This window comes from Mesoplodon mirus (genome assembly GCF_964341445.2).
Source record: "Mesoplodon mirus genome assembly, chromosome: 6".
In the NCBI taxonomy this organism is placed as follows: Eukaryota; Metazoa; Chordata; class Mammalia; order Artiodactyla; family Ziphiidae; genus Mesoplodon; species Mesoplodon mirus.
Window position 1 is genome coordinate 118000998 of NC_138982.1, and position 22634 is coordinate 118023631.

The window sequence follows — 22634 nt, forward strand, 5'->3', positions numbered from 1 at the left end:
ACAAAGATAATCTTAAATTATCTTCGTGAGGGCTCTCTGATCTCTAACCAGAACCACTTGAAACATTTTGTTCTTCTAAGTAGCCAGCAATCATTGGTGTCTGCCCACTCCTACCTAGCTAAGCCAAAAAGAAACTTACTGCTTCATATATTTAATTTTGAATTTATCATTCAACGGATGTTTATGGAGCCCCTGAAACAAACCAGGCATTCATCTAGGCCCTGAAAATACAAAAATGTATATATAACACAAAATTCCTTACTCTCAGGAAGATCATTCTAGTGATGGATATGAACAAGTAAGCAAAGAGTTATAATACCCTATGCCGTAACAGAGACATGAAATAGCATCTTTGGGAAACAGAGGAGGAGGCAAAAGCAAAGGAAGGAGTGAGTTTGGGAGAGATAACAGGTTAACCATGGAAAAGGCCAAGAAAGTGCCCAAGTGTGAAGGAAGGTGCGAGGGTAAACCTGAGTTAAGAGCTGGAAGGTGCTGATGGGGATCAATAGGAAATCTGGAAGAGTTTTCAAAGGGTCCTAGTGAATCTGGGTGAATGATCTGTTGCTTTGAATCTTCAAACACTTTCTGCAATATTATGTTCCATTTAAAGCACTTTAGGGCTTCCCTGGTGGCGCAGTGGTTGAGAGTCCGCCTGCCGATGCAGGGGACACGGGTTCGTGCCCCGGTCCGGGAAGATCCCACATGCCGCGGAGCGGCTGGGCCCGTGAGCCATGGATGCTGAGCCAGCGCATCCGGGGCCTATGCTCCTCAACGGGAGAGGCCACAACAGTGAGAGGCCCACTTACAGCAAACAAACAAACAAACAAATAAATAAAGCACTTTAATCATGACTGCTAGCCTCCATGCAAACACGTTCTTCCATGTCCCTGTGAGATATATAATCCTACCCCCAGCCAAGAGCCTCACATTCCAGAAACTCAAGCCATAGTACAGAAATCCAAATTCAACTCATCAACACCATCTGCATAACCAGCTGTTCACCTCCCATATATCCTTTTTTCATGTACCACATGTTCATAGGAAAAAAGAAATTATGAATGAAAATGCTATCTGTGCACTGAAGTCCTACATTTCATAACTCCAATGTCATCCCCTAATGTCCTCTGACAATTCTGTTTATGCCACTTGGAGAGGCAGGTTATATTATCTTGGGAAGGATTCAGGTATTTAGCAGCGTCTTCATCCTAAGATCCTGAAAGCACAGACCAGAAAACCAGCACATGTGTCTGATGACTTGCTGGGATGTTCCCATGCAGCAAGCTTTATGGCTGTTGGCAGGCACTCACTGGCCACTTCACAGTTTCTCAGGGCCAGGCTTCCCCCTTTGTCCTGCTTTTTATCCAGTGGATTTGACTTCCTGTTCACCCATTCACAAACATTTACAGGATGCCTAATAAATACCCAATAGATAACTATCAAAACACAACCAATATATCTTTCAAGTATTAAAAGTAATAGTCTGAAGGATTTTTTTTTTCTATTTCTCCCCTTAGTCACTGAAGGTGATAAAATAACATACCTGATAGGACATTTGTAAGCATTAAATGAAATATTGCAAATGAAAGACTTAAAACACAGACTGGAATATAGTAATTACTCATTATGTACTTGCTATTATTATTATTTGAAAAAACAGGATTAATACATAGACCATAAATGTTATGACTCGTGACAATACTTTTATGACTACGGCTGCTTGTAAGCTTACATAATTGTGCCTTGTCAATAATGGGCACACACACATAAACAATTATCCAGTAAATTAGATTGGTATTGCAACTTATCTGAATGATGCAATTTTTTAAAATTGTAGTTTGTTAAAACAAACAAAATCTTGGGCTTCCCTGGTGGCAGAGTGGTTGAGAGTCTGCCTGCCGATGCAGGGGACACGGGTTCGTGCCCCGGTCCGGGAGGATCCCACATGCTGCGGAGTGGCTGGGCCCGTGAGCCATGGCCGCTGAGCCTGCGGGTCCGGAGTCTGTGCTCCGCAACGGGAGAGGCCACACCAGTGAGAGGCCCACGTACCACAAAAAAAAAAAAAAAAAAAAAAAAGTATTGCTTGAAGACTTGTGGATCAGAGGAGTTTACTTCCCTCACCCTCAAGACAGGCTCCAAAGGTTTCCTTTCATTGTTCATCTTTAAAAAAGTAGAGGGTATTAGGACACTGGTGAAGGTAATGCAATAGGAAAACCTATAAACATTTCATAAGTTTATATCTTCAACTTATCCGTGAAAGATTCCATCACTTATGACAAGGAAGTTTTCTTATGATGGTTACAGGGCCCTAATTTAATATGCTGTGGGACAAGTCGTGTACTGTTTCTCTGCTACCCAGAGGCCCTAAGCAGTCACAAATACTAGAGCAGGATTTCTGCCCCTAGGAACATGTCTCTAATGCATTTTATTTAATTTTAAATGTCACAAACTGAGATTCAAATTTTCTGAGGATATCTGACAAACTATTTGAGGGGCATTGGAAAAGTGAAATTACATAAGCAGTTGTGGTTTTAAGAATGTGGGAAGTTTGTGAGCAAATGCCTAAGTGACAGAGAGGAGAGAGAAAGTATCTATTGCTTGGTCAGAGGCCTGTAGAGTGAAGGGCTTAGGCAGAAATTCAAGGAGCTATTTTCAAGAAGGACTGACAGACAGTAGAGGTGCAGGCAGCACTGCTTAAATCCCTAAGCAAAATGTGAAGAGCCTTCTACTTGTTTCTGCCTGGAACACACATATAATACATCAAGGGTCTTACACATCAGTGTTTTCCAGGTAGGCACCAATAATGGTCCCAATTCACCTTCAAAGGTCATCATACAAAGGTCATCACTGTGGAGCTAATGAGTGATAGAAGGTATTATGAGATGAACTTTTTCCCCAAAAAATTCATATGCTAAATCCCTAACTCCCAGTACCCCAGAATGTGAGTATATTTAGAGACAGGGTCTTTAAAGAGGTGATTAAATTAAAATGAGTCCGTTAGAGTGGGCCATAATTGTATAAGGACACAACTACCCAATCCTGGGTAAATTAGTTAACATTTTTATGCCTCTATTTCTTCATCAGTGGAGATAACAAGGCCAATCTCATAGGGCTTTTGTAGGGATTAAATGAATTGATGTATATAAAGTATCAAACTATGCCAAGAATACAGCGATGTATGTAAGCATTAGCTGTTATTATTTTTATTGTTATTATCACTATGGGCAGACGCTAGTCAAAGTGTTGAATCAATCTTCACAAAAATTCTTAGGTAACTGCAACATGGTGAGGTAAATTTTGTTACTCAAGATCACACCATTAGTAAATGGTAGAGCCCAGATCTGACATTAAGGATTTCAGGCCCATAGATTGTTGTGCTCCACAGAAACAAAGCCTTTATTTACCAAGCATTACAAAATGCCAAATAGCTCACTAAACAGAAGGCGTATTTATGTTTACAAGATTTACATTAATCCAAGTGACTTCTCAAAATGATAAATTTACAAATTTTTTAAAAAATTCATTTATTACTGCATTCTGAGCAGAAAATGATACTATTTAGACAGTGTGTTGAAGCAAAAAGCTTCTCTCTTTTTCTAAAGACATATCTATTAATACTAAGTAATTAAGGGAAACATTCAATGAGAAACATTTGATTAAGGTAAACAGAAATAAATAGCTTTTAAAATATATTCAGAATGCTTTAGCATATGCATTTTAAAATATTCTATATTTTTGATTCTTAAAAATTTATTCAAGTAGAAATATCTGAATTTCAGATTGAACAATGCATTCTGAAAGAAATACTAATTGTGTTGTTTCCATTTATAAGTTCTTTAATTCACAAATAAGTTGTTACATTTGATAGAAGAAGGCATTTTATATTTCACTTGGTACGCATGTATTTGGACTGAGAAATATTTCCTCATTTTCTTTAAGTACAAAATTATAAGTGCATAGTGGTGGTCTGTGAAAGAGAAAGAGAGAGAGAAAAAATAACTATTAGTAAAACAGCAAATTTATTTTCTTCTCATAAATATTGGAATACCCTATGCCTGTAACTAACTAGTTCTCTAAATGCAGGGAGTTGAGATAAACCTCTAGGATCATTTCTACTCCATCTCATTTGTCTACGTAGGGATGAATAGACACAGTATTTGTGAGAAAGAAAAAATTCTCTGTGCTTCAACATCTTCTCTCCTTGCTGCTTCACTGGAATACTTACATTGAATGGGAAATATTTTTGAATACTGAAATAGCTGAAAACTGAACTTAATTCTTAGTGGCTGGGCCACTTCTTCTACCGTGATAGCCACCATGGAAGAGTTGGGCTGAATTGCACAGACAATTTTGCCAAATGTTTTAATCAATCCTCTGCCACCTGCTAAAATGGAAATAATAACATTTAAAGTATTCTATATCTTGGAGAAATTGTGTATTTAGTATTTGAAGGTTTCTGAGAAGTCACGTCACTGTGGTGAATCAGGCATCTTGTCTCGTAATTTATCTTCCTGTTAATGTCTTGAAAACTTCAAGAAAGCACTCAACTAGAATAAGCAAAGACTGGTCAAAATTCAGGAAAGGAGCTAAAGGAAAAAATGGTGTAATAAATGTAAATCTCCTGTATCAACCATACTAACTTAGTCAGGGAAAAGGGAGCAATTCAACTGCACAGGTGCTGGTAGTTCGCCTTTATTTGACATATGCACTGCTCTAGTTCAAGAGATATATTGCTGTCTGTCTCCTTCTAGCTTGATTAAGACATCATTGGACATGTTTTAAAAATATCAACAGTATTGTTAGGTTAAATTCTTCCATTTTTAATCAATTTCCTATATCTGCTAATATTTGAAAAGTAATAAAATATGAACATATTCATCTTTAATTCTAAAAGCTGATATAGAATACTACAATATTTTCCCCTTGAAATAATAAATGCATCTAGGAATTTTAATTTTAATAGTATAGAAGTAAATATGAAATGACAGTACCTCAAGTTGATAAGATTCTGATTCTTAGATATTAGCAAAAGTAGCTTTTTGTTAAATTGTCAGAGTTCAGAACATAATCAAAAAATCAGATATAATCCTTTCTCCATTATTAAGAAATAAGTGGAAGAATGACTTCACCACTTCCTCAACAAATACATATATACTTATGTCAATTTTTAATCTAGCCTGCTACAGCCTTTATTCAATGAGTGAGCCTTCAGTGTTCTGGACATCCCTGATCTGCTTAATTTTTAAGTTGTCATCGTAGGACAAGGGTGTTATTAGAATTTTTAATAAATTACCTCAATTGTTAAGTAATTGTTCTATTCACATATTCATAATACAATATTAGGACAAGTGTGCTCTTACTTATTTTCTACAAAAAAATAAAAGCTCATAACCCTGTTACCATTCAAATATGTTCAGTATAGTAAATGTATATTTTTATTAAATATTCCACATTTTACAAAGCCTCTGCAAGCATTACAAAGCAGTTTAGTCAGGTTCATTGCACCTACCAAAGTTAAATTTTACCAAAACATATGAGAAAAATTAATTTTCTTTGTTTTTACATAGTGAAAAGCCTATCTAGTTCTACTACCAGGACTCTGATTTTGAGATCATTTATCCTATGTTATTAATAGTTCCTTCTCCCCAAATCAAAATTTTTAAACTCTATAATTTAGAAAAAACTATGTGATATATGTTGAACTATCATAGGAAGAAAACTATTTAGTGGAGTTTTTAATTTAAAAAAAAGAGCACTGAATATTGCATTTCTAATGCTTTGTTTACCACAAATTAGCAGAAATGAGCACAGTACATTGATAAAGTATAAACTTTAATAAAAAATAATACAAGAAATCCAAGGGTTAAAAAATCTCTCTAAAATTTAAATATACTTAGCTTTTAATTTTAATCCATATATATTCTACCAAATTACAGGGAATAGACATGCTTCTTTACTTGAAAAAGCTCCCTAGGGCTTTTGTACAACATATCACCACATCTATGCATCTAGTATTTTTAAAACTTACTTAGGATAAGGTTCCCAGCACTAACAAAGGTGTCTGTTCCTACCTGCCAGATGATCAGTTAAAAAGAATAGAATGGTCTTGCCTCAGTAGTGGGGGTAATTAACCCTAAACGTAGCCCTACTCCAGTCCTGCCTAAAACACCTTGAAGGCAGGACCTGAAAGAATCAACCTGTTTAAAAGTAACTTAAGGGCTTCCCTGGTGGCGCAGTGGTTGAGAGTCCGCCTGCTGATGCAGGTGACACGGGTTCATGCCCCGGTCCGGGAAGATCCCACATGCCGCAGAGCGGCTGGGCCCGTGAGCCATGGCTGCTGAGCCTGCGCATCCGGAGCCTGTGCTCCGCAACAGGAGAGGCCCACGTAACACACACACACACACACACACACACACACACACACAAAAGAGCATCTTGAGAATAAACCTAAAGAATATTTATAAGAATACAAAAATATGGAGCACCTAACATGATAAAATACACAATGTTTGGTGTCTAATCAAGAATTACCAAGCATGCAAAGAAGCAGGAAAATGGAACCATATGAGGGTCAACCAATTGAAACCACCTGAGAACTAGCATAGATGTGAGAATCAGCAGACAAAGATATTCAAAGTTATTGTAACTGTATTTCATATGTTCAAATAGCTAGGTAGAGACATAAGAGATATTAAGAGAGTCAAATCAAACTTCCATAGGTGAAAGCTATAACATCTGAGTTGAAAAATACCCTGGATAGGATGAATATCAACTTTGACATTGCAGAAGAAAAGAATAGTGAACTTGAAGACACAGCAATGGAAACTATTCAAAATGAAATGTAGGGAGTAAATGAAATTTAAAACTTCACAGAGTATCAGTAAACTGTGGGACAACTTCAAGCAGCCTAATAAACTTGAAATTAGAGTCCCCAAAGGGAGAGGAGAGAGTAGGGACATAGAAAAAGATATTTCAAAAGAAGTTAAAAATTTAGATAAAATCTGATGAAATCCGTAAACCCATGGACCCAATAAGGTCAAACACTAAACACAACAGATATGAAAAAAAAAAATCCCAAAAAGCCACATCGAATCAAACTGCTTAAAATCAGTGATAAGGAGAAAATCTTAAAACAAGCCAGAGAAAAGAGGCTTATTTTCCTCATGGGAACAAAGGAAGGATATTAATATATTTCTCATTAAGATCAATGAATGGTCTAAGACTGTACAGCAACATTCTTAATGTACTGAAAGTAAAACAATAATAACAACCGTCAAACTAGAATTCTATACCCAGAGAAATTATCTTTCATAATAAAGACGTCATAAAGACTTTTTCAGACACACAAAAGTTGAAAGAATTCACAACTATCAGATCCTACAAAAAAATCTTACAGGAACTCCTTTTGTTATAAGATAAATTATACCAGATGGAAATACGCATCTACATAAGGGTTAGAAGTGCACCAGAAATGGTAACGATATGGAAAAAAATATACAAGACTTTTCCTAATGATTTATATATCTTTAATGGACATACTTCTTTGAAGAAAAGTGATGTACTGTATTATAGAGATCTTAGCACATGTATAATTAAAATGTATGCCAACAACAGCACAAGAGAGAAATGGAAGTATACTACTGTAAGGCTCTCATGTTATATGTAAAGTAGTAAAATTCACTTGAAGGTACACTGTGATAAAATAAAGATTATAATATAAACCCCAAAGAAACCACTAAAATAATCAAACAGTAGTTATAGATAATAAACCCATAAAGAAGATCAAATGTAATCATAGGACTCCTCAATTTACCAAAAGAAGGCAGACAATGAGAAATTGGGAACAAAGAACAGATGGGACAACCAGAAAACAAAATAGCAAGATGATAGATTTAAACCCAAATATATCTACAATTACATTAAATTTAAAGATGCAGATACCCTCAATTAAATGGCAGAGGTCATCAACATCATTTGTCATTTGAGAAATGCAAATTAAAAACACAGTGAACTACCTCTACACAAGTATTAGAATAGCAAAAATAAAAAACAAACAACAAAGAAACGGTTGAAGGTGCAGTTTTTGGTGTAAGAGAGCAGTAGAACTCTGATAAGTGCCAGTGGGAATACAAAATGTACAGTCACCTTGGAAAACAGTCTGGCAGTTTCTTATAAAGTTAGACATACACTCACAATATGACCCCACAATCTCTCTTCTAGGTGTTTATCTAAGAGAAATGAAAACATATGTTCACATAAAAACCTGCAGGCAAATATTTATGTTGGCTCTGGTCATGGACAGATATGAAAAATTATGAATAAATTATATTTCCTCCAACTAGTGAATGGATAAAGGAACTGTGATATATCCATACAATAAAATACTATTCATCAATAACATTCCACTGATATAGGCAACAACATGGATGAATTTTAAATGTCTAAAGCTAAGTGAAAGAAGCCATACTTATAAGGCAACATACTATATGATTCCATTTATATAATGTTCTGGAAAGGGCAAATCTAGGTGCAGAGGTTGTCAGAGAGTGGGCATGGGGAGTTGAAAATAAAGGGGCAGCACAAGGCAGTTTTTATGATTGATGGAAATGTTCTGTATCTTAATTGTTGTGGTGGTTATATGACTCTATGCATGTATTAAAACTCATAGAACTGGGGCTTCCCTGGTGGCACAGTGGTTGAGAGTCCTCCTGCTGATGCAGGGGACACGGGTTCGTGCCCCGGTCCGGGAGGATCCCACATGCCGTGGAGCGGCTGGGCCCGTGAGCCATGGCCGCTGAGCCTGAACATCCGGAGCCTGTGCTCCGCAGCGGGAGAGGCCACAACAGTGAGAGGCCCGCATACCACACACACACAAAAAAAACCCTCATAGAACTGTATACCAAAAAGAGTACATTTTACTTATTAAGTAAAGTTTTTAAAAGTAGGTTTAGTTCAACTTTTCTCAGGAAGTCATCCAGGTACCTCCACTTGAATATTCCTCTCAGCCCCTAAGTTTGAAAGCCTAGTCCACTGGAAAAGCTCAGAAGAACTATGTTGTTTGTGTAGTCTCTATCATAGTTTGTTACAGATAGCTAATTACTGATTGAGTAGATACATAGTTTAGTCTGGACCATAAGGCATCATATTTTTATAACTCACATTCGCAATGCTTTGGCAGTGCTAATTCTCATTAATTGCACATTATCTGTATGGACAGATCTAAATGGGAAAAGCAACTAAATGGTTACTGCAATTATCTAGGTAATTAAACTTAAAGCACATATTTCATCCAAGCATCTGTTAGCATCCACAGCCAACAGGGAATGTTAAGAGTTTTGTTAACCACCCACAAAATGTATTTTAGGTTTTTTTTTCCCTGAGTAGAAGTAATTGCATCAAAATTTTGTAAATTTAGTAAATTTTCATAGTCTATCCACTGTTTAGATTTTATACAAAAATTAAAATGACACACATGCTTATTTTTTTCTCTGCAGCCTATCCCAATGACTACCACATTTCTTACTTAACCAATGAAGGAGTTGTATATAACATTTGTCTGTGTAAAACACGATTAAGGAGACAGTGAATCAAATATAATAGTGGACATACCTGTCTGCCTTTACACTTTCTTTTCCTCTTATAAGTGACTTGAAAAAGAGAAATAAATGGAGCAACCTATGACTGTCTGTAGGGTCACCGACATTCTGTGTCAAGGTGTGAACATCATGTGGTGAGGTAAAAGATTTGAAAATGTTCTTTCTATGAATATAAAAAAGGCACTTGTTTAAAGTGCAGATAGTTGTTTATACATGGATAGTGTTTATGAAAAACAAAAATTGGGGGAAAAGTATTCAACATAAAGGAAAATCTAAGTTGAATATTCTACAAAAGATGAAATATATTGAGTCATTAACTTACAGTTAAAAAGAGAAAAATTGCTTATAACCAGGTACATGATGTTGCACAGCTCCAAGTCCAATGTGGTCACATTATTATCTGTGTGAACAGTGACCCTTGAAGCTATTATTGTAGTGAATAAGCTGCATGGTTCTACACAAAAAGCCTGCTTATAATTAAATGTAAATAATTTAATTCATGATTCAACTGTAGCATGTGCAATTACAAGTAAGTATGACAAAATATTAACACTGTTATCTCTTAGTTGTAGGATTATATATGAATTAAATTTTCCAAATGTTCCACAATGGGAATAGTTGACTATATTAATTAGTGAAAAACTGTTTATTCCTATAAAAAGAGCAGCAAGTAAAAGCAAAGAAAACAACAAATGAAAAAAGCCAAGAAAACTTTAGCTTCGAGTCATTGCGAAGGCACTTCTCAGCTGAGAAACCTTAGACATGTTATAAAACCTCTGAGTTTCTGTTCCCTTACTAGTAAAACAAAGAAAACACTTAACTCATGGAGTTGTTGCAAAAATTGTAAAAATAGCATTTGGGATGTAGTAGATGCTAAATAAATTTAACCACTATAATTCATCTTGAAAGAAGTTCACTAATATTAAAACAAACTTCTCCGGGATATCCTTTTAATGCCTAAATCTTCAAAGAAGTCATCAATCCTTTGTACACAATAATGTTTCCTTAAAACATGCATCTTGGAAAAAAACTAAAAATCCTCCTTCTTATATACTAGTATCCTAAAGGAGAAGGTTAAATTGAGGTTAAGGCAAATAACTCACAAGATAAATTCCACTTTATGAGATAAATTTGCAAACAATGCAGATTTCTTTTTCTGAAGTTCTTAACTCTGCTGAGAGTCTTCTTATATCCCCCAAAACGCTGATGGGTGAGGATTCTGATCACTACATTATAAGAGTGGGAAGTGTGGTAGAAGTGAATAGAGAGTTTGGATAAGAAGTTTACAAAGTGTTAATGAATGGAACTTGTACAAAAAGGTAGGAGTGTTTTTATGGTTGGAGAATGTGACATAGTTTCACAGAATTATTGGGAATAAATGATTTTATTGATGAATTACTTCAGCAAAACAGGCCTATATTTTTCATATAATTATGGGCTTGGCCAGTCTATTGCTTGAGCTGTGTATTTATAGATAAAAGGAGGTATAAGAAGAGTTAAATTGGGGACCAACAAGAGAAGGGAATAAAAATGCAACGAAAGGATTGCTACTAACTGAGCATCTGCTATGAGCCGAATGTATACTTCACATATATGTCACTGAAAACATATGGAACATATTGCAAGGCAAATATAGAAAGAAAAGCAACTACTTTGTGAACACGGGTTGATTGTAAAATGCATTTATATTTATATATTTATTTATGTAATGTACTTTTAATCAAATTTTGTTAAGATTTGTATCAATTATTGGGTATTTATATAATAACTATAGTTGTATCTTACAGCATAGTTAGTGAAAATATATGTGCTGTAGTTTTTAGGATTATAACCTGAAATTTCTTGCTTATATTGTCCAACTATACAATTACCATTTAAAATTATGTCATAACTTTAGGCAAATTAAAAAGATAATCACTTATCTTAATTATCAAATATTTTTAAAAAATGTATATAACTGCAACAAAATTTTAATCTAAGATAAATAATTTTAGATGTAGAATATGAATAAAGTATCTTGTCCCTAAATATGGTAAATAAAATATTGAATTTCTAAAAATATTTAGGTATAGTAACCTTTTTGTTCAATACTTTAATGGTATACAAAAGCTCATTTCCAGTCGTCCTAAAACCTTATTCTTATATGAGGCATAGTTTACATTACATATAGAAACACACATTGGCTATTCACACTGTTGACATTGTTTGGAGTTCTTTATCTGTGTCACCTCTCAAGATTACACAGACCTACAGCACCATTTGAGGACCCCCGAGAAAATGGGCTGTGGATAGTGAAAATGGGGGACAGGCTTCAGAATGAGTGAGCAAACTCCATAAAAATGTAAAACAGTTTTGCCAAAATTGTTACCTTTAAATGCCCTTCACAATTCTAGCGTTCCAATCCCCACATTCTCCCAAAGTACCCTTGGCCTTTTAACCGGGCAGTTTAAAAGACAAAAAATGAAGTGTTAATGACTTCAGCACAAATAGTATGACTGTAAATTGGTTTTCTGAGGTTACTCTCTAAAGACAGTTCTTTGGCTGTTCTTAACCAAATACTTACCCTCATTAAATCTAAGCTTCATGTATAATATTTTCAAAAGAATCTTGAAACTATTTAATGAAATGAAATACTAAATTAACAAGAGAAGTTACCATGAAGTAAGTAAAGCATACAGGCCAAAGCTACAAAATTATAGATTGAGATGTTTAATTAATTTGAAAAAAGACAAACGTCTAAATTTATACATAAACCCTCATGATACTGGAGTAAATTATTTGAGGAGTTACTTCAATGTTTAATCTCACATTGTCTTGTCGGTCAAAATTACATTATAGTCATGCAGAACTATAAACATACCTATTTAAAAAACCTAACTTACCCCCAAATTGTTTGAAGTATCCAGACTCTGAAAGATCTGAATTTGAGTGCTCTAGCAGCTATTCATTTATTGCTTTCATTCACAAGTTAATTGTGTCAGCCAGTCAGAATTATATTTTTTAGTTAAATCAATATTTAACTTTAGTAAGATAGATTACAAGCCAGACAATCAATGTTTAATTAATGTTTTGCTGACTTATCAAAATATTTTCAGTCTCTCTGTAGTGGTCTGTTATTTTTGCCACCAAGCATCTATCCCTTTCAGGCAATATTACTCCCATCATTCTTTACCCCACTCTAAATCTATAAACTTTGGATGAACTTGATCCCATCTTGTCTCAGAGTTAAGCATAAAACACTGAAAGAACTTATTTCCCTGGCCAATCAGAAGAATATAATTCCCCAAGCACAGTGTGAGGTTCAAAGATATGGACTTGCCCAATCAAAATCTGTGAGATGCAGTGGGACCTTAAAACTTTTTCTTCCCCCTGAGGGGTGTGAACTTGGAATCAGGTAGGTATGATAGTTCCCTATCATAGTACCTATTGCCATCATAGTGTTAGCTAACACATGCATCACATCACATAACTACCATTTAGTGTGTGGTGAGAACATTTAAGATCTACTGTATTAGCAACTTTCAAGTATATAATACAATACCTGTTAACTATAATCACTCAGCTGTACATTAGTTCCCCAGAACTTATTCATCTTATAACTGGAAGCTTGTACTTTTTGACCAACATCTCTTTTCCTCCACTTCCCACGCTCTAGTTAACGACCATTCTAGTCTCTGTGTCTATAAGTTCAGCTTTTTTAGCTTCCACATGTGATATCATACAGTATTTCTCTTTCTCTCTCTGACAAATTACTTAGCATAGGGTGCCCAAGACTCATCCATGTTGTCACAAACTGCTGGATGTCTTCTTCCCTGTGGCTGAATAATATTCCATCACACACACACACACACACACACACACACACACACCCCTTCCACATCTTTTTTTTTAACATCTTTATTGGAGTATAATTGCTTTACAATGGTGTTGTTAGTTTCTGCTTTATAACAAAGTGAATTAGCTATACATATACATATATCCCCATATCTCTTCCCTCTTGTGACTCCCTCCCTCCCACCCTCCCTATCCCACCACTCTAGGTGGTCACAAAGCACCGAGCTGATCTCCCTGTGCTATGCGGCTGCTTCCCCCTAGCTATCTATTTTGCCTTTGGTAGTGTATATATATCCATGCCACTCTCTCACTTCATCCTAGCTTACCCTTCCCCCTCCCTGTGTCCTCAAGTCCATTCTCTATTAGGTCTGCATCTTTATTCCCGTCCTACCCCTAGGTTCTTTATGACCATTTATTTTTTCTTTTAGATTCCATATATATGTGTTAGCATATGGTATTTGTTTTTCTCTTTCTAACTTACTTCACTCTGTATGACAGCCCCTGGTTCCATCCACCTCACTACAAATAACTCAATTTTGTTTCTTTTTATGGCTGAGTATTCCACTGTATATATGTGCCACATCTTCTTTATCCATTCATCTGTGCTGATGGACACTTAGGTTGTTTCCATGTCCTGGCTAATGTAAATAGAGCTGCAATGAACAATGTGGTGCATGACTCTTTTGAATTACGGTTTTCTCAAGGTATATGCCCAGTAGGGGGATTGCTGGGTCGTACGGTAGTTCTACTTTTAGTTTTTTAACGAACGTCCATACTGTTCTCCATAGTGGCTGCATCAATTTACATTCCCACCAACAGTGCAAGAGGGTTCCCTTTTCTCCACACCCTCTCCAGCATTTATTGTTTCTAGATTTTCTGATGATGGCCATTCTGACTGGTGTGAGATGATATCTCATTGTAGTTTTGATTTGCATTTCTCTAATGATTAATGATGTTGAGCATTCTTTCATGTGTTTGTTGGCATCTGTATATCTTCCTTGGAGAAATGTCTTTGGAGAAATTTAGGTCTTCTGCCCATTTGGGGATTGGGTTGTTTTTTTCATATTGAGCTGCATGCGCTGCTTGTAAATTTTGGACATGAATCCTTTGTCAGTTGTTTCATTTGCAAATATTTTCTGAGGGTTGTCTTTTGGTCTTGTTTATGGTTTCCTTTGCTGTGCAAACGCATTTAAGTTTCATTAGGTCCCATTTGTTTTTGTTTTTATTTCATTTCTCTAGGAGGTGGGTCAAAAAGGATCTTGCTGTCATTTATGTCATAGAGTGTTCTGTCTATGTTTTCCTCTAAGAGTTTTATTGTGTCTGGCCTTACATTTAGGTCTTAATCCATTTTGAGTTTATTTTTGTATGTGGTGTTAGGGAGTGTTCTAATTTCATTCTTTTACATGTAGCTGTCCAGTTGTCGCAGCACACCTTATTGAAGATGCTGTGTTTTCTCCATTGTATATTCTTGCCTTCTTTATCAAAAATAAGGTGACTATATGTGCATGGGTTTATCTCTGGGCTTTCTATCCTGTTCCATTGATCTATATTTCTGTTTCTGTGCCAGTACCATACTGTCTTGATTACTATTACTCTGTAGTATAGTCTGAAGTGAGGGAGCCTGATTCCTCCAGCTCTGTTTCTCTTTCTCAAGATTGCTCTGGCTATTTGGGGTATTTTCTCTTTCCATACAAATTGTGAAATTTTTTGTACTAGTTCTGTGAAAAATGCCATTGGTAATTTGATAGGGATTGCATTGAATCTGTAGATTGCTTTGGGTAGTATAGTTATTTTCACAATGTTGATTCTTCCAATCCAAGAACATGGTATATCTCTCTATTATCATCTTTAATTCCTTTCATCAGTGTCTTATAGTTTCTGCATACAGGTCTTTTGTCTCCTTAGGTAGGTTTATTCCTAGGTATTTTATTCTTTTTGTTGCAGTGGTAAATGGGAGTATTTCCTTAATTTCACTTCCAGATTTTTCATCATTAGTGTATAGGAATGCAAGAGATTTCTGTGCATTAATTTTGTATCCTGCAACTTGACCAAATTCATTGATTAGCTCTAGTAGTTTTCTGGTAGCATCTTTACGATTCTCTATGTATAGTATCATGTCATCTGCAAAGAATGACGGCTTTACCTCTTCTTTTCTGATTTGAATTCCTTTTCTTTTTCTCCTATGATTGCTGTGGCTAAAACTTCCAAAATGATGCTGAATAATAGTGGTGAGAATGGGCACCCTTATCTTTTTCCTGATCTCAGTGGAAGTGGTTTCAGTTTTTCACCATTGAGGACTATGTTGGCTGTGGGTTTGTCATATATGGCCTTTATTATGTTGAGGAAAGTTCCCTCTATGCCTACTTTCTGGAGGGTTTTTATCATAAACTGGTGTGGAATTTTGTCAAAAGCTTTTTCTGCATCTATTGAGATGATCATATGTTTTTTCTCCTTCAATTTGTTAATGTAGTGTATCACATTGATTTATTTGCATATACTGAAGAATCTTTGCATTCCTGGGATCAACCCACTTGATCATGGTGTATGATCCTTTTAATATGCTGTTGGATTCTGTTTGCTAGTATTTTGTTGAGGATTTTTGCATCTATGTTCATTAGTGATATTGGCCTGTAGTTTTCTTTCTTTGTGACATCTTTGTCTGCTTTTGGTATCAGGGTGATAGTGGCCTCGTAGAATGTGTTTGGGAGTGTTCCTCCCTCTGCTATATTTTGGAAGAGTTTGAGAAGGATAGGTGTTAGCTCTTCTCTAAATGTTTCACAGAATTCACCTGGGAAGCCATCTGGTCTTGGGCTTTTGTTTGTTGGAAGATTTTTAATCACAGTTTCAATTTCAGTGCTTTTGATTCGTCTGTTTATATTTTCTTCCTGGTTCAGTCTCGGAAAGTTGTGCTTTTCTAAGAATTTGTCCATTTCTTCCAGGTTGCCCATTTTTTTGGCATAGAGTTGCTTGTAGTAATCTCTCATGGTCCTTTGTACTTCTGCAGCATCAATTGTTACTTCTTCTTTTTCATTTATAATTCTATTGATTTGAGTCTTCTCCTTTTTAAATCTTTATGATTTCTTTCCTTCTGCTAACTTTGGGGTTTTTTGGTTCTTCTTTCTCTAATTGCTTCAGGTGTAAGGTTAGGTTGTTTATTTGAGATGTTTCTTGTTTTTTAAGGTAGGATTGTATTGCTATAAACTTCCCTGTTAGAACTGCTTTTACTGCATCCCATAGGTTTTGGGTTGTCGTGTTTTCATTGTCATTTGTTTCTAGGTATTTTTTGATTTCCTCTTTGATTTCTTTGGTGATCTCTTGGTTACTAAGTAGTGTATTGTTTAGTCTCCATGTGTTTGTATGTTTTACATATTTTTCCTGTAATTGATATCTAGTCTCATAGTGTTGTGGTCAGAAAAGATACTTGACATGATTTCAATTTTCTTAAATTTACCAAGGCTTGATTTGTGATCCAAGATATGATCTATTCTGGAGAATAATAAATAATAATAAACAACATACATAATAAATAAGTATGTAGTATACTACCTATAAGTCCTATGAGGAAAAACAAAACAAACAAAACGAGCAAGGTCAGGGAGATCAGGAGTGGTAGGATTGCTATTTTGAAAAAAATGACATCTGAGCAAAATCCTGAAGAGACAGTTAGCCTTCTAGGGAAGGAAATTTTCAGGCAGAGGAAACAGCCAGTGCAAAGGTTCTAAGAAAGACCCTGCCTGGTATGTTCAAGGAACAGCAAGGAGGCCTGCAATGCTGGATCTAAAGAGCCAGTTCAGTGAAGGAAAAGCTGAGGTCAAAGAGGTATGGGAAAGTGGAGGTGTAGCCCCCAAGTCAGGTTGGATTTGTAAACCATTGTGAGGGCTTTGGCTTTTATTGAGACTGTGGTTGAATACTGGATATGTTTAGAAGGTAGGGGCAAAAGTTTTTATGATTGGCTGTGGACTGTGACAGAAAAAGACGTCTATGCTGAACACAGGTTTTTTGACTAAGGCAACTAAAAAGATGTTTCTCTGTGTTTTAACTGAGATGTGTCTTTCTGTATTTTTGTAAAATGTATTAATATATAAATAATGTAAAGCCATTCTATATCCCACACATTATAAAAGTTTTCTTATTTTGTTTTTGTTAATAATGTTTGTGACGTACAGATTTTATTTTTTTAATTTGTATGGAGGCAAATTGATTAATATTTTCCATTTAGTTTCTCTGTCTTGGCTTTCATTATTCTGCATACATAAACATTTGCCTATGTTTTCTCCTTACTGTTTTATATTTAATATGTTACTATATCTATAACTAATTTTGAATATGTTATAATTAAGACATTAAACTCTTTTTCAGTTGTCATTTATTCTTGTGTCATTACTTGAAAGGTTATTCACATCATCTACAAAATTACGTTTTGGAGTTTTCCTTTTACTCCCTTAAATGCGTATATATTCTGCTGCCAGTATCAAATTTTTAAAATTATTGCTGTTTTGGAATTTGCTTTTCTGTTTCATAGTTAAAGTTATAAACACGACTCTCATTATTCAAATTTTCTTGGCTCATCTCAATAATTTGTTATTCCAAGTTAATTAGGAAGAGCTAAGCCATCTCTTCTGGAGATTTTGATGGGAGTCATGTTAAACTTACAGGCGAGTTTAATAAGAATTGCCACTGCTACAGCATTAAATCTTCCATTCCATGAAGAAGTCTTTGAATACTTGAAGAATTCTATACTTATCACTCAATCTTAAAAATAAAATATATGAGTGGCTCTGAATGTTGCTCTCTTTTAGTTTCCTGGTTCTTAGTTCATTCTATCCATTTGAGATCTGTATGATCTTCAGTTGAGAGATTCCTTTTATCATATCTGTAGTTACTTCTTCTGTTGTCTCCTCTTCAGCAATACTAGGTATCTATATTTTTGCATTTTAATTATTTTCCCCCAAAATTATTCCTCAATCTTCTCTATTATATTACCTTATTCTGTAGGTTATTAAAAACGAGTTTTCTAGGGCTTCCCTGGTGGCGCAGTGGTTGGGAGTCCACCTGCCGATGCAAGGGACACAGGTTTGTGCCCCGGTCCGGGAAGATCCCACATGCCACGGAGCGGCTAGGCCCATGAGCCATGGCCACTGAGCCTGTGTGTCCGGAGCCTGTGCTCCACAACGGGAGAGGCCACAACAGTGAGAGGCCCGCATACCGCAAAAAAAAAAAAAAAAAAAAAAAATGAGTTTTCTACATTATAATTCTACTCTTTCTTATTTTTAATGTTGACACTAAATTTGATGTTGACCTTAGTTTCTTAACTCTGTCAGTTCCATTTAATCACAGTCAGTTGCTTGATCATCTTGCTCTTCACTTGTTCCTTCACGGATTACTGTTTCCTTAAATATTATTGAGAACACCAAGCAATTCTTTGTGAAATTTCCTGTAATAAATCTTTTAAAAAGTCAACCTTATTTCTCAATCTTGATTGTTGGATCTTTCTTATGTTGCTGATGCTGAATTAGGCACCATTTTGTTGTTGTGTTTTTTTCCTGTTCACCTCTGCTTGAACAATGAGAGATGAGTATCTAGCTCTGGCACTTGCCCATCTGTACATTATCCTTGGTTCCTTTTACTGTACAGATGTATGGAACTAAATTTCTCTTTCTCATAGTGAGCTCATGTGCTGTTTTATATACAAAGATTCTAGCTAATGCCTGGCCACGACTTACAGCATATGCTTCTTCTAGACTGAGGAAGAAACTCTTTTGTTTCTCTTTCCAGTTATGATATACAGGGAGAAGACTATATTCCAGAACAATATAAATTCTTTACATTTAAGTGCCAGAAACAGAGCATGTAAAACTATAACAACTACACTTCTTTATTCATCCTCAGCATCCTGAGGCTCAGAGAGGTATTAATGGAGGAGATAGTGCAACAACCATGACCTCTTTAAAATCTATTTTTTGAGGACTACAAAGTTCTATTTGCAGTTCTACAGTTTCTATTCTTATATTTAGCATAGGTTTTCATTGTTAAAATAATAGATAGAGAGATCCATTGAAAATTAAGAATCTTGCAGCTCTAGTCCTTTAAACATGACCCCCCCCAAAGCTTTCTGTTTCTCTCTCTGATATACTTTGGTAGGGAATGGTTTTGCTAATGTTCCTAACTGAAAATGTCCATATATTTTGGTATTTTTGTAAGTATTTCAGTCAAAGGCAAAATTATAATTACCCCTTGTTGTCTCTCCATTACAATGACATTATTTTAATATTTTTTTTTTTTAAATTTTTTGGCTGTGCTGGATCTTCATTGCTGTGTGCGGGCTTTCTCTAGTTGTGGTGAGCTGGGTCTACTCTTCGTTGTGGTGTGCGGGCTTCTCATTGTGGTGGCTTCTCTTGTTGCGGAGCATGGGCTCTAGGCCCACGGGCTTCAGTAGTTGAGGTGCTCGGGCTCAGTAGCTGTGGTGCATGGGCTTAGTTGCTCTGTGGCATGTGGGATCCTCCCGGACAGGGTTTGAACCCTGTGTCCTCTGCATTGGCAGGCAGACTCAACTACTGTGCCACCAGGGAAGTCCCCACTCACTGACTTTTGAATGACTAAATATTCTCATACCAAAAGTTTACAAAATAACATACTTCAAAGAATTTTCCCAGTTCTCCTTTGTTGAAGTAGACATCATCTAAATGCATATGCTTACCACTTATTATTTTTATTCTCCAGAAATTCTTATTTACTGTGTTTGACATTCACAAAAAGGTAATTGGGAAATCAAGTATATAAATACAGGAACATAAACAGAGATAAAGAGAAAGTGTTGCAGTCAACCAAAGAAGAGAGATTTCTAGCAATCAGAAACCCATTGAAATGATGATAAAGTTCTAAGGCAGACATTTGTCTCACTTTTTTCATGTTTATTGTGTCTCATGAAATGACTGTATGTGTTTTTTGTTTGCTTGGGTAATGTAATTCCAAAATAAATCTCATCTAAGCCAAAAAAAATTTTTGTATCTTTTAGATATTCCAACATTTATATAAAATACGATATTTTAATTTTATTTATTTTAATACAATAAACAGATATTCGAATACATGAATTTTTAAACCATTCCCTAGCAAAGCAATATTTTCAAGTTTAAAAGATAACATTGAAATCAAAATTTAGTTTTCTTACCTTTCTGGATATGTAAGTGATTTTAACTTGAGACGCTGAATAGTGTATTTGCATGTGGAACATTGCTGACTTGAGCTCTGAAAATATGCCAAACTAATGCTTGAAATATTTACAACATCATTTAAAAACTGAGCAAGAATCTTGAATTCTTGAAGTTTATAAAATAATCTGTTCTTCCTAAAGAGAAAATTTCATATCTCATCATATTAGTACTACAAAATGTAATACAACTTCAAAATCAATACAATCTTATAAACATTAGATAGAAATACCAATATTATAGGGAAAAGGCCAAACAATAAAATACGTGGTAAAGTATTTATTAAAATAATTTAAACAGTAATTAAAAACAAAATAAAATAATAATATATATATCCCCACATTCAAATATTTTGAGAAAACTTTTCTGAGAAAAAATGGGACATCTTGTCTTTCCAACTTGGTATCTAGATTGTACATATTACTAAGATTAGAGAAGTCACATTTTGCTTCTTCTTATAGGCCCCTGAACAACTATTGCCATTCTTTGGATAGACTGAGCCCTCAGATAGTGATCCTTTGTTGTTCTGTGCCACTTTATCACTTCATGGGTCTGCCTGACTCCAAAGGAAACAGCAAAGGAGTATGAGGAGGAGGAGAAAGGTAAGAAAGAGGAGGAGGAGGAAAGAAAGGGAAGGGGGAAGGGACGGAGGTGGGTGGAAGATACAAAGGAAAGGATGGAAGGGGATGAAGGAAGGAGAGAAGAGAAGGAAAGGGAAAGAAAAACAAGAGGAAAGGAAACAAAAAAATCTGTTGAACTAACTTCTTCCTTTGAGGCAACAATGACTGACTTGAGCAAAGGCAACTATCACACATAGAATAGCTGAAAAGCAACCAGCGGGACACCCAGCCCTTCTGCCATCTTGTATTTGTCCCTGCTTTCTTCTCCTTTTGATTCTCCCACAGCATCTAGATCCAAAAAAGGTTGTTGTCAATCCCCTCAAAACCCATCCCTGCTCCCTTGTGGCAGAGTGACTACCTCCTCTTTCACAGAATATAATGTCATTGGTCATATCTCTAATTTCTGTCCAAGATCTTATCTAGATTTCTCAGAGATACTTCAGAGTCAACATATCCAGATGGCAACATGTTGTCTTCCCCCCAAAACTCACATCTGCTCCACTGGTTCCAAATACCAACTGTGTGCTCCACCAAGCCTCTGCCCCCAGCTGAGCCCTGTCTGATGAGACCCAGACACATATACCTGCTGTTATTCACCATGTCTACTTGGATATCTCAAGGATGCCTAAAGGTCACTAAGTTCAAATTTAATGACATCTTTCCCAACACTCACCTCTCACCAAAAAAGAAAAACAAAAACCCTAAAACAGGGTCTGCAACCCCCGGGCTGTAAGCCAGTACCAGTCCATGACCTGTTAGGAACCAGGCCACACAGCAGGAGGTGAATGGCAGCCGAGCTAGTGAAGCTTCATCTGCTGCTCCCCATCGCTCACGTTACCACCTGAACCATCGCTAGCATTACCGGCTGAACTCCCCCCGTGCCCAAGCAGTCCTTGGAAAAAGTGTTTTCCACAAAACTGGTCCCTGGTGCCAAAAAGGTTGGACACTGCTGCCCTAAAACTTAGAAATTTTCTTATAATTTTAAATGGCACCACTATCTATTACCCAAGCCAGAAAACTAGGCTTTGCCCTTGAGATCATCCTCTCTTTATTTTTTAATTAAATTTTTTTAGCATCTTTATTGTAGTATAGTTGCTTTACAATGTTGTGTTAGTTTCTGCTGTGTAATTAAGTGAGTCAGCCATATGCATACATATATCCCCATATCCCCTCCATCTTGCGTCTCCCTCCCACCCTCCTTATACCACCCCTCTAGGTGGTCACAAAGCACCGAGCTGATCTCCCTGTGCTATGCAGGTGCTTCCCACTACCTATCTGTTTTACATTTGGTAGTGTATATATGTCAATGCTACTCTCTCACTTCGTCCCAGCTTATCCTTCCCCCTTCCTGTGTCCTCAAGTCCCTTCTCTACGTC

At 36.0% G+C, this 22634-nt stretch overlaps 1 protein-coding gene across 6 annotated transcripts in view; it reads right to left on the reverse strand.

Moving 5' to 3' along the window:
- Window positions 1–3698: 3698 nt before the first annotated feature.
- LIPI (lipase I) overlaps window positions 3699–22634 on the reverse strand; it is a 68555-nt gene continuing 49619 nt past the window's right edge. For 5 of the 6 annotated variants that reach the window (XM_082624691.1, XM_082624688.1, XM_082624689.1 and 2 more), the window contains 2 exons: window positions 20599–20775; window positions 3699–3964 (listed from right to left, as the gene is read on the reverse strand). In XM_082624691.1, coding sequence (XP_082480817.1) covers window positions 3877–3964; window positions 20599–20775 — 265 coding nt within the window. In that variant the 3' untranslated portion in view covers window positions 3699–3876. The remainder of the gene's footprint in view (window positions 3965–20598; window positions 20776–22634) is intronic. The other variant, XM_082624690.1, reaches the window with a different exon arrangement.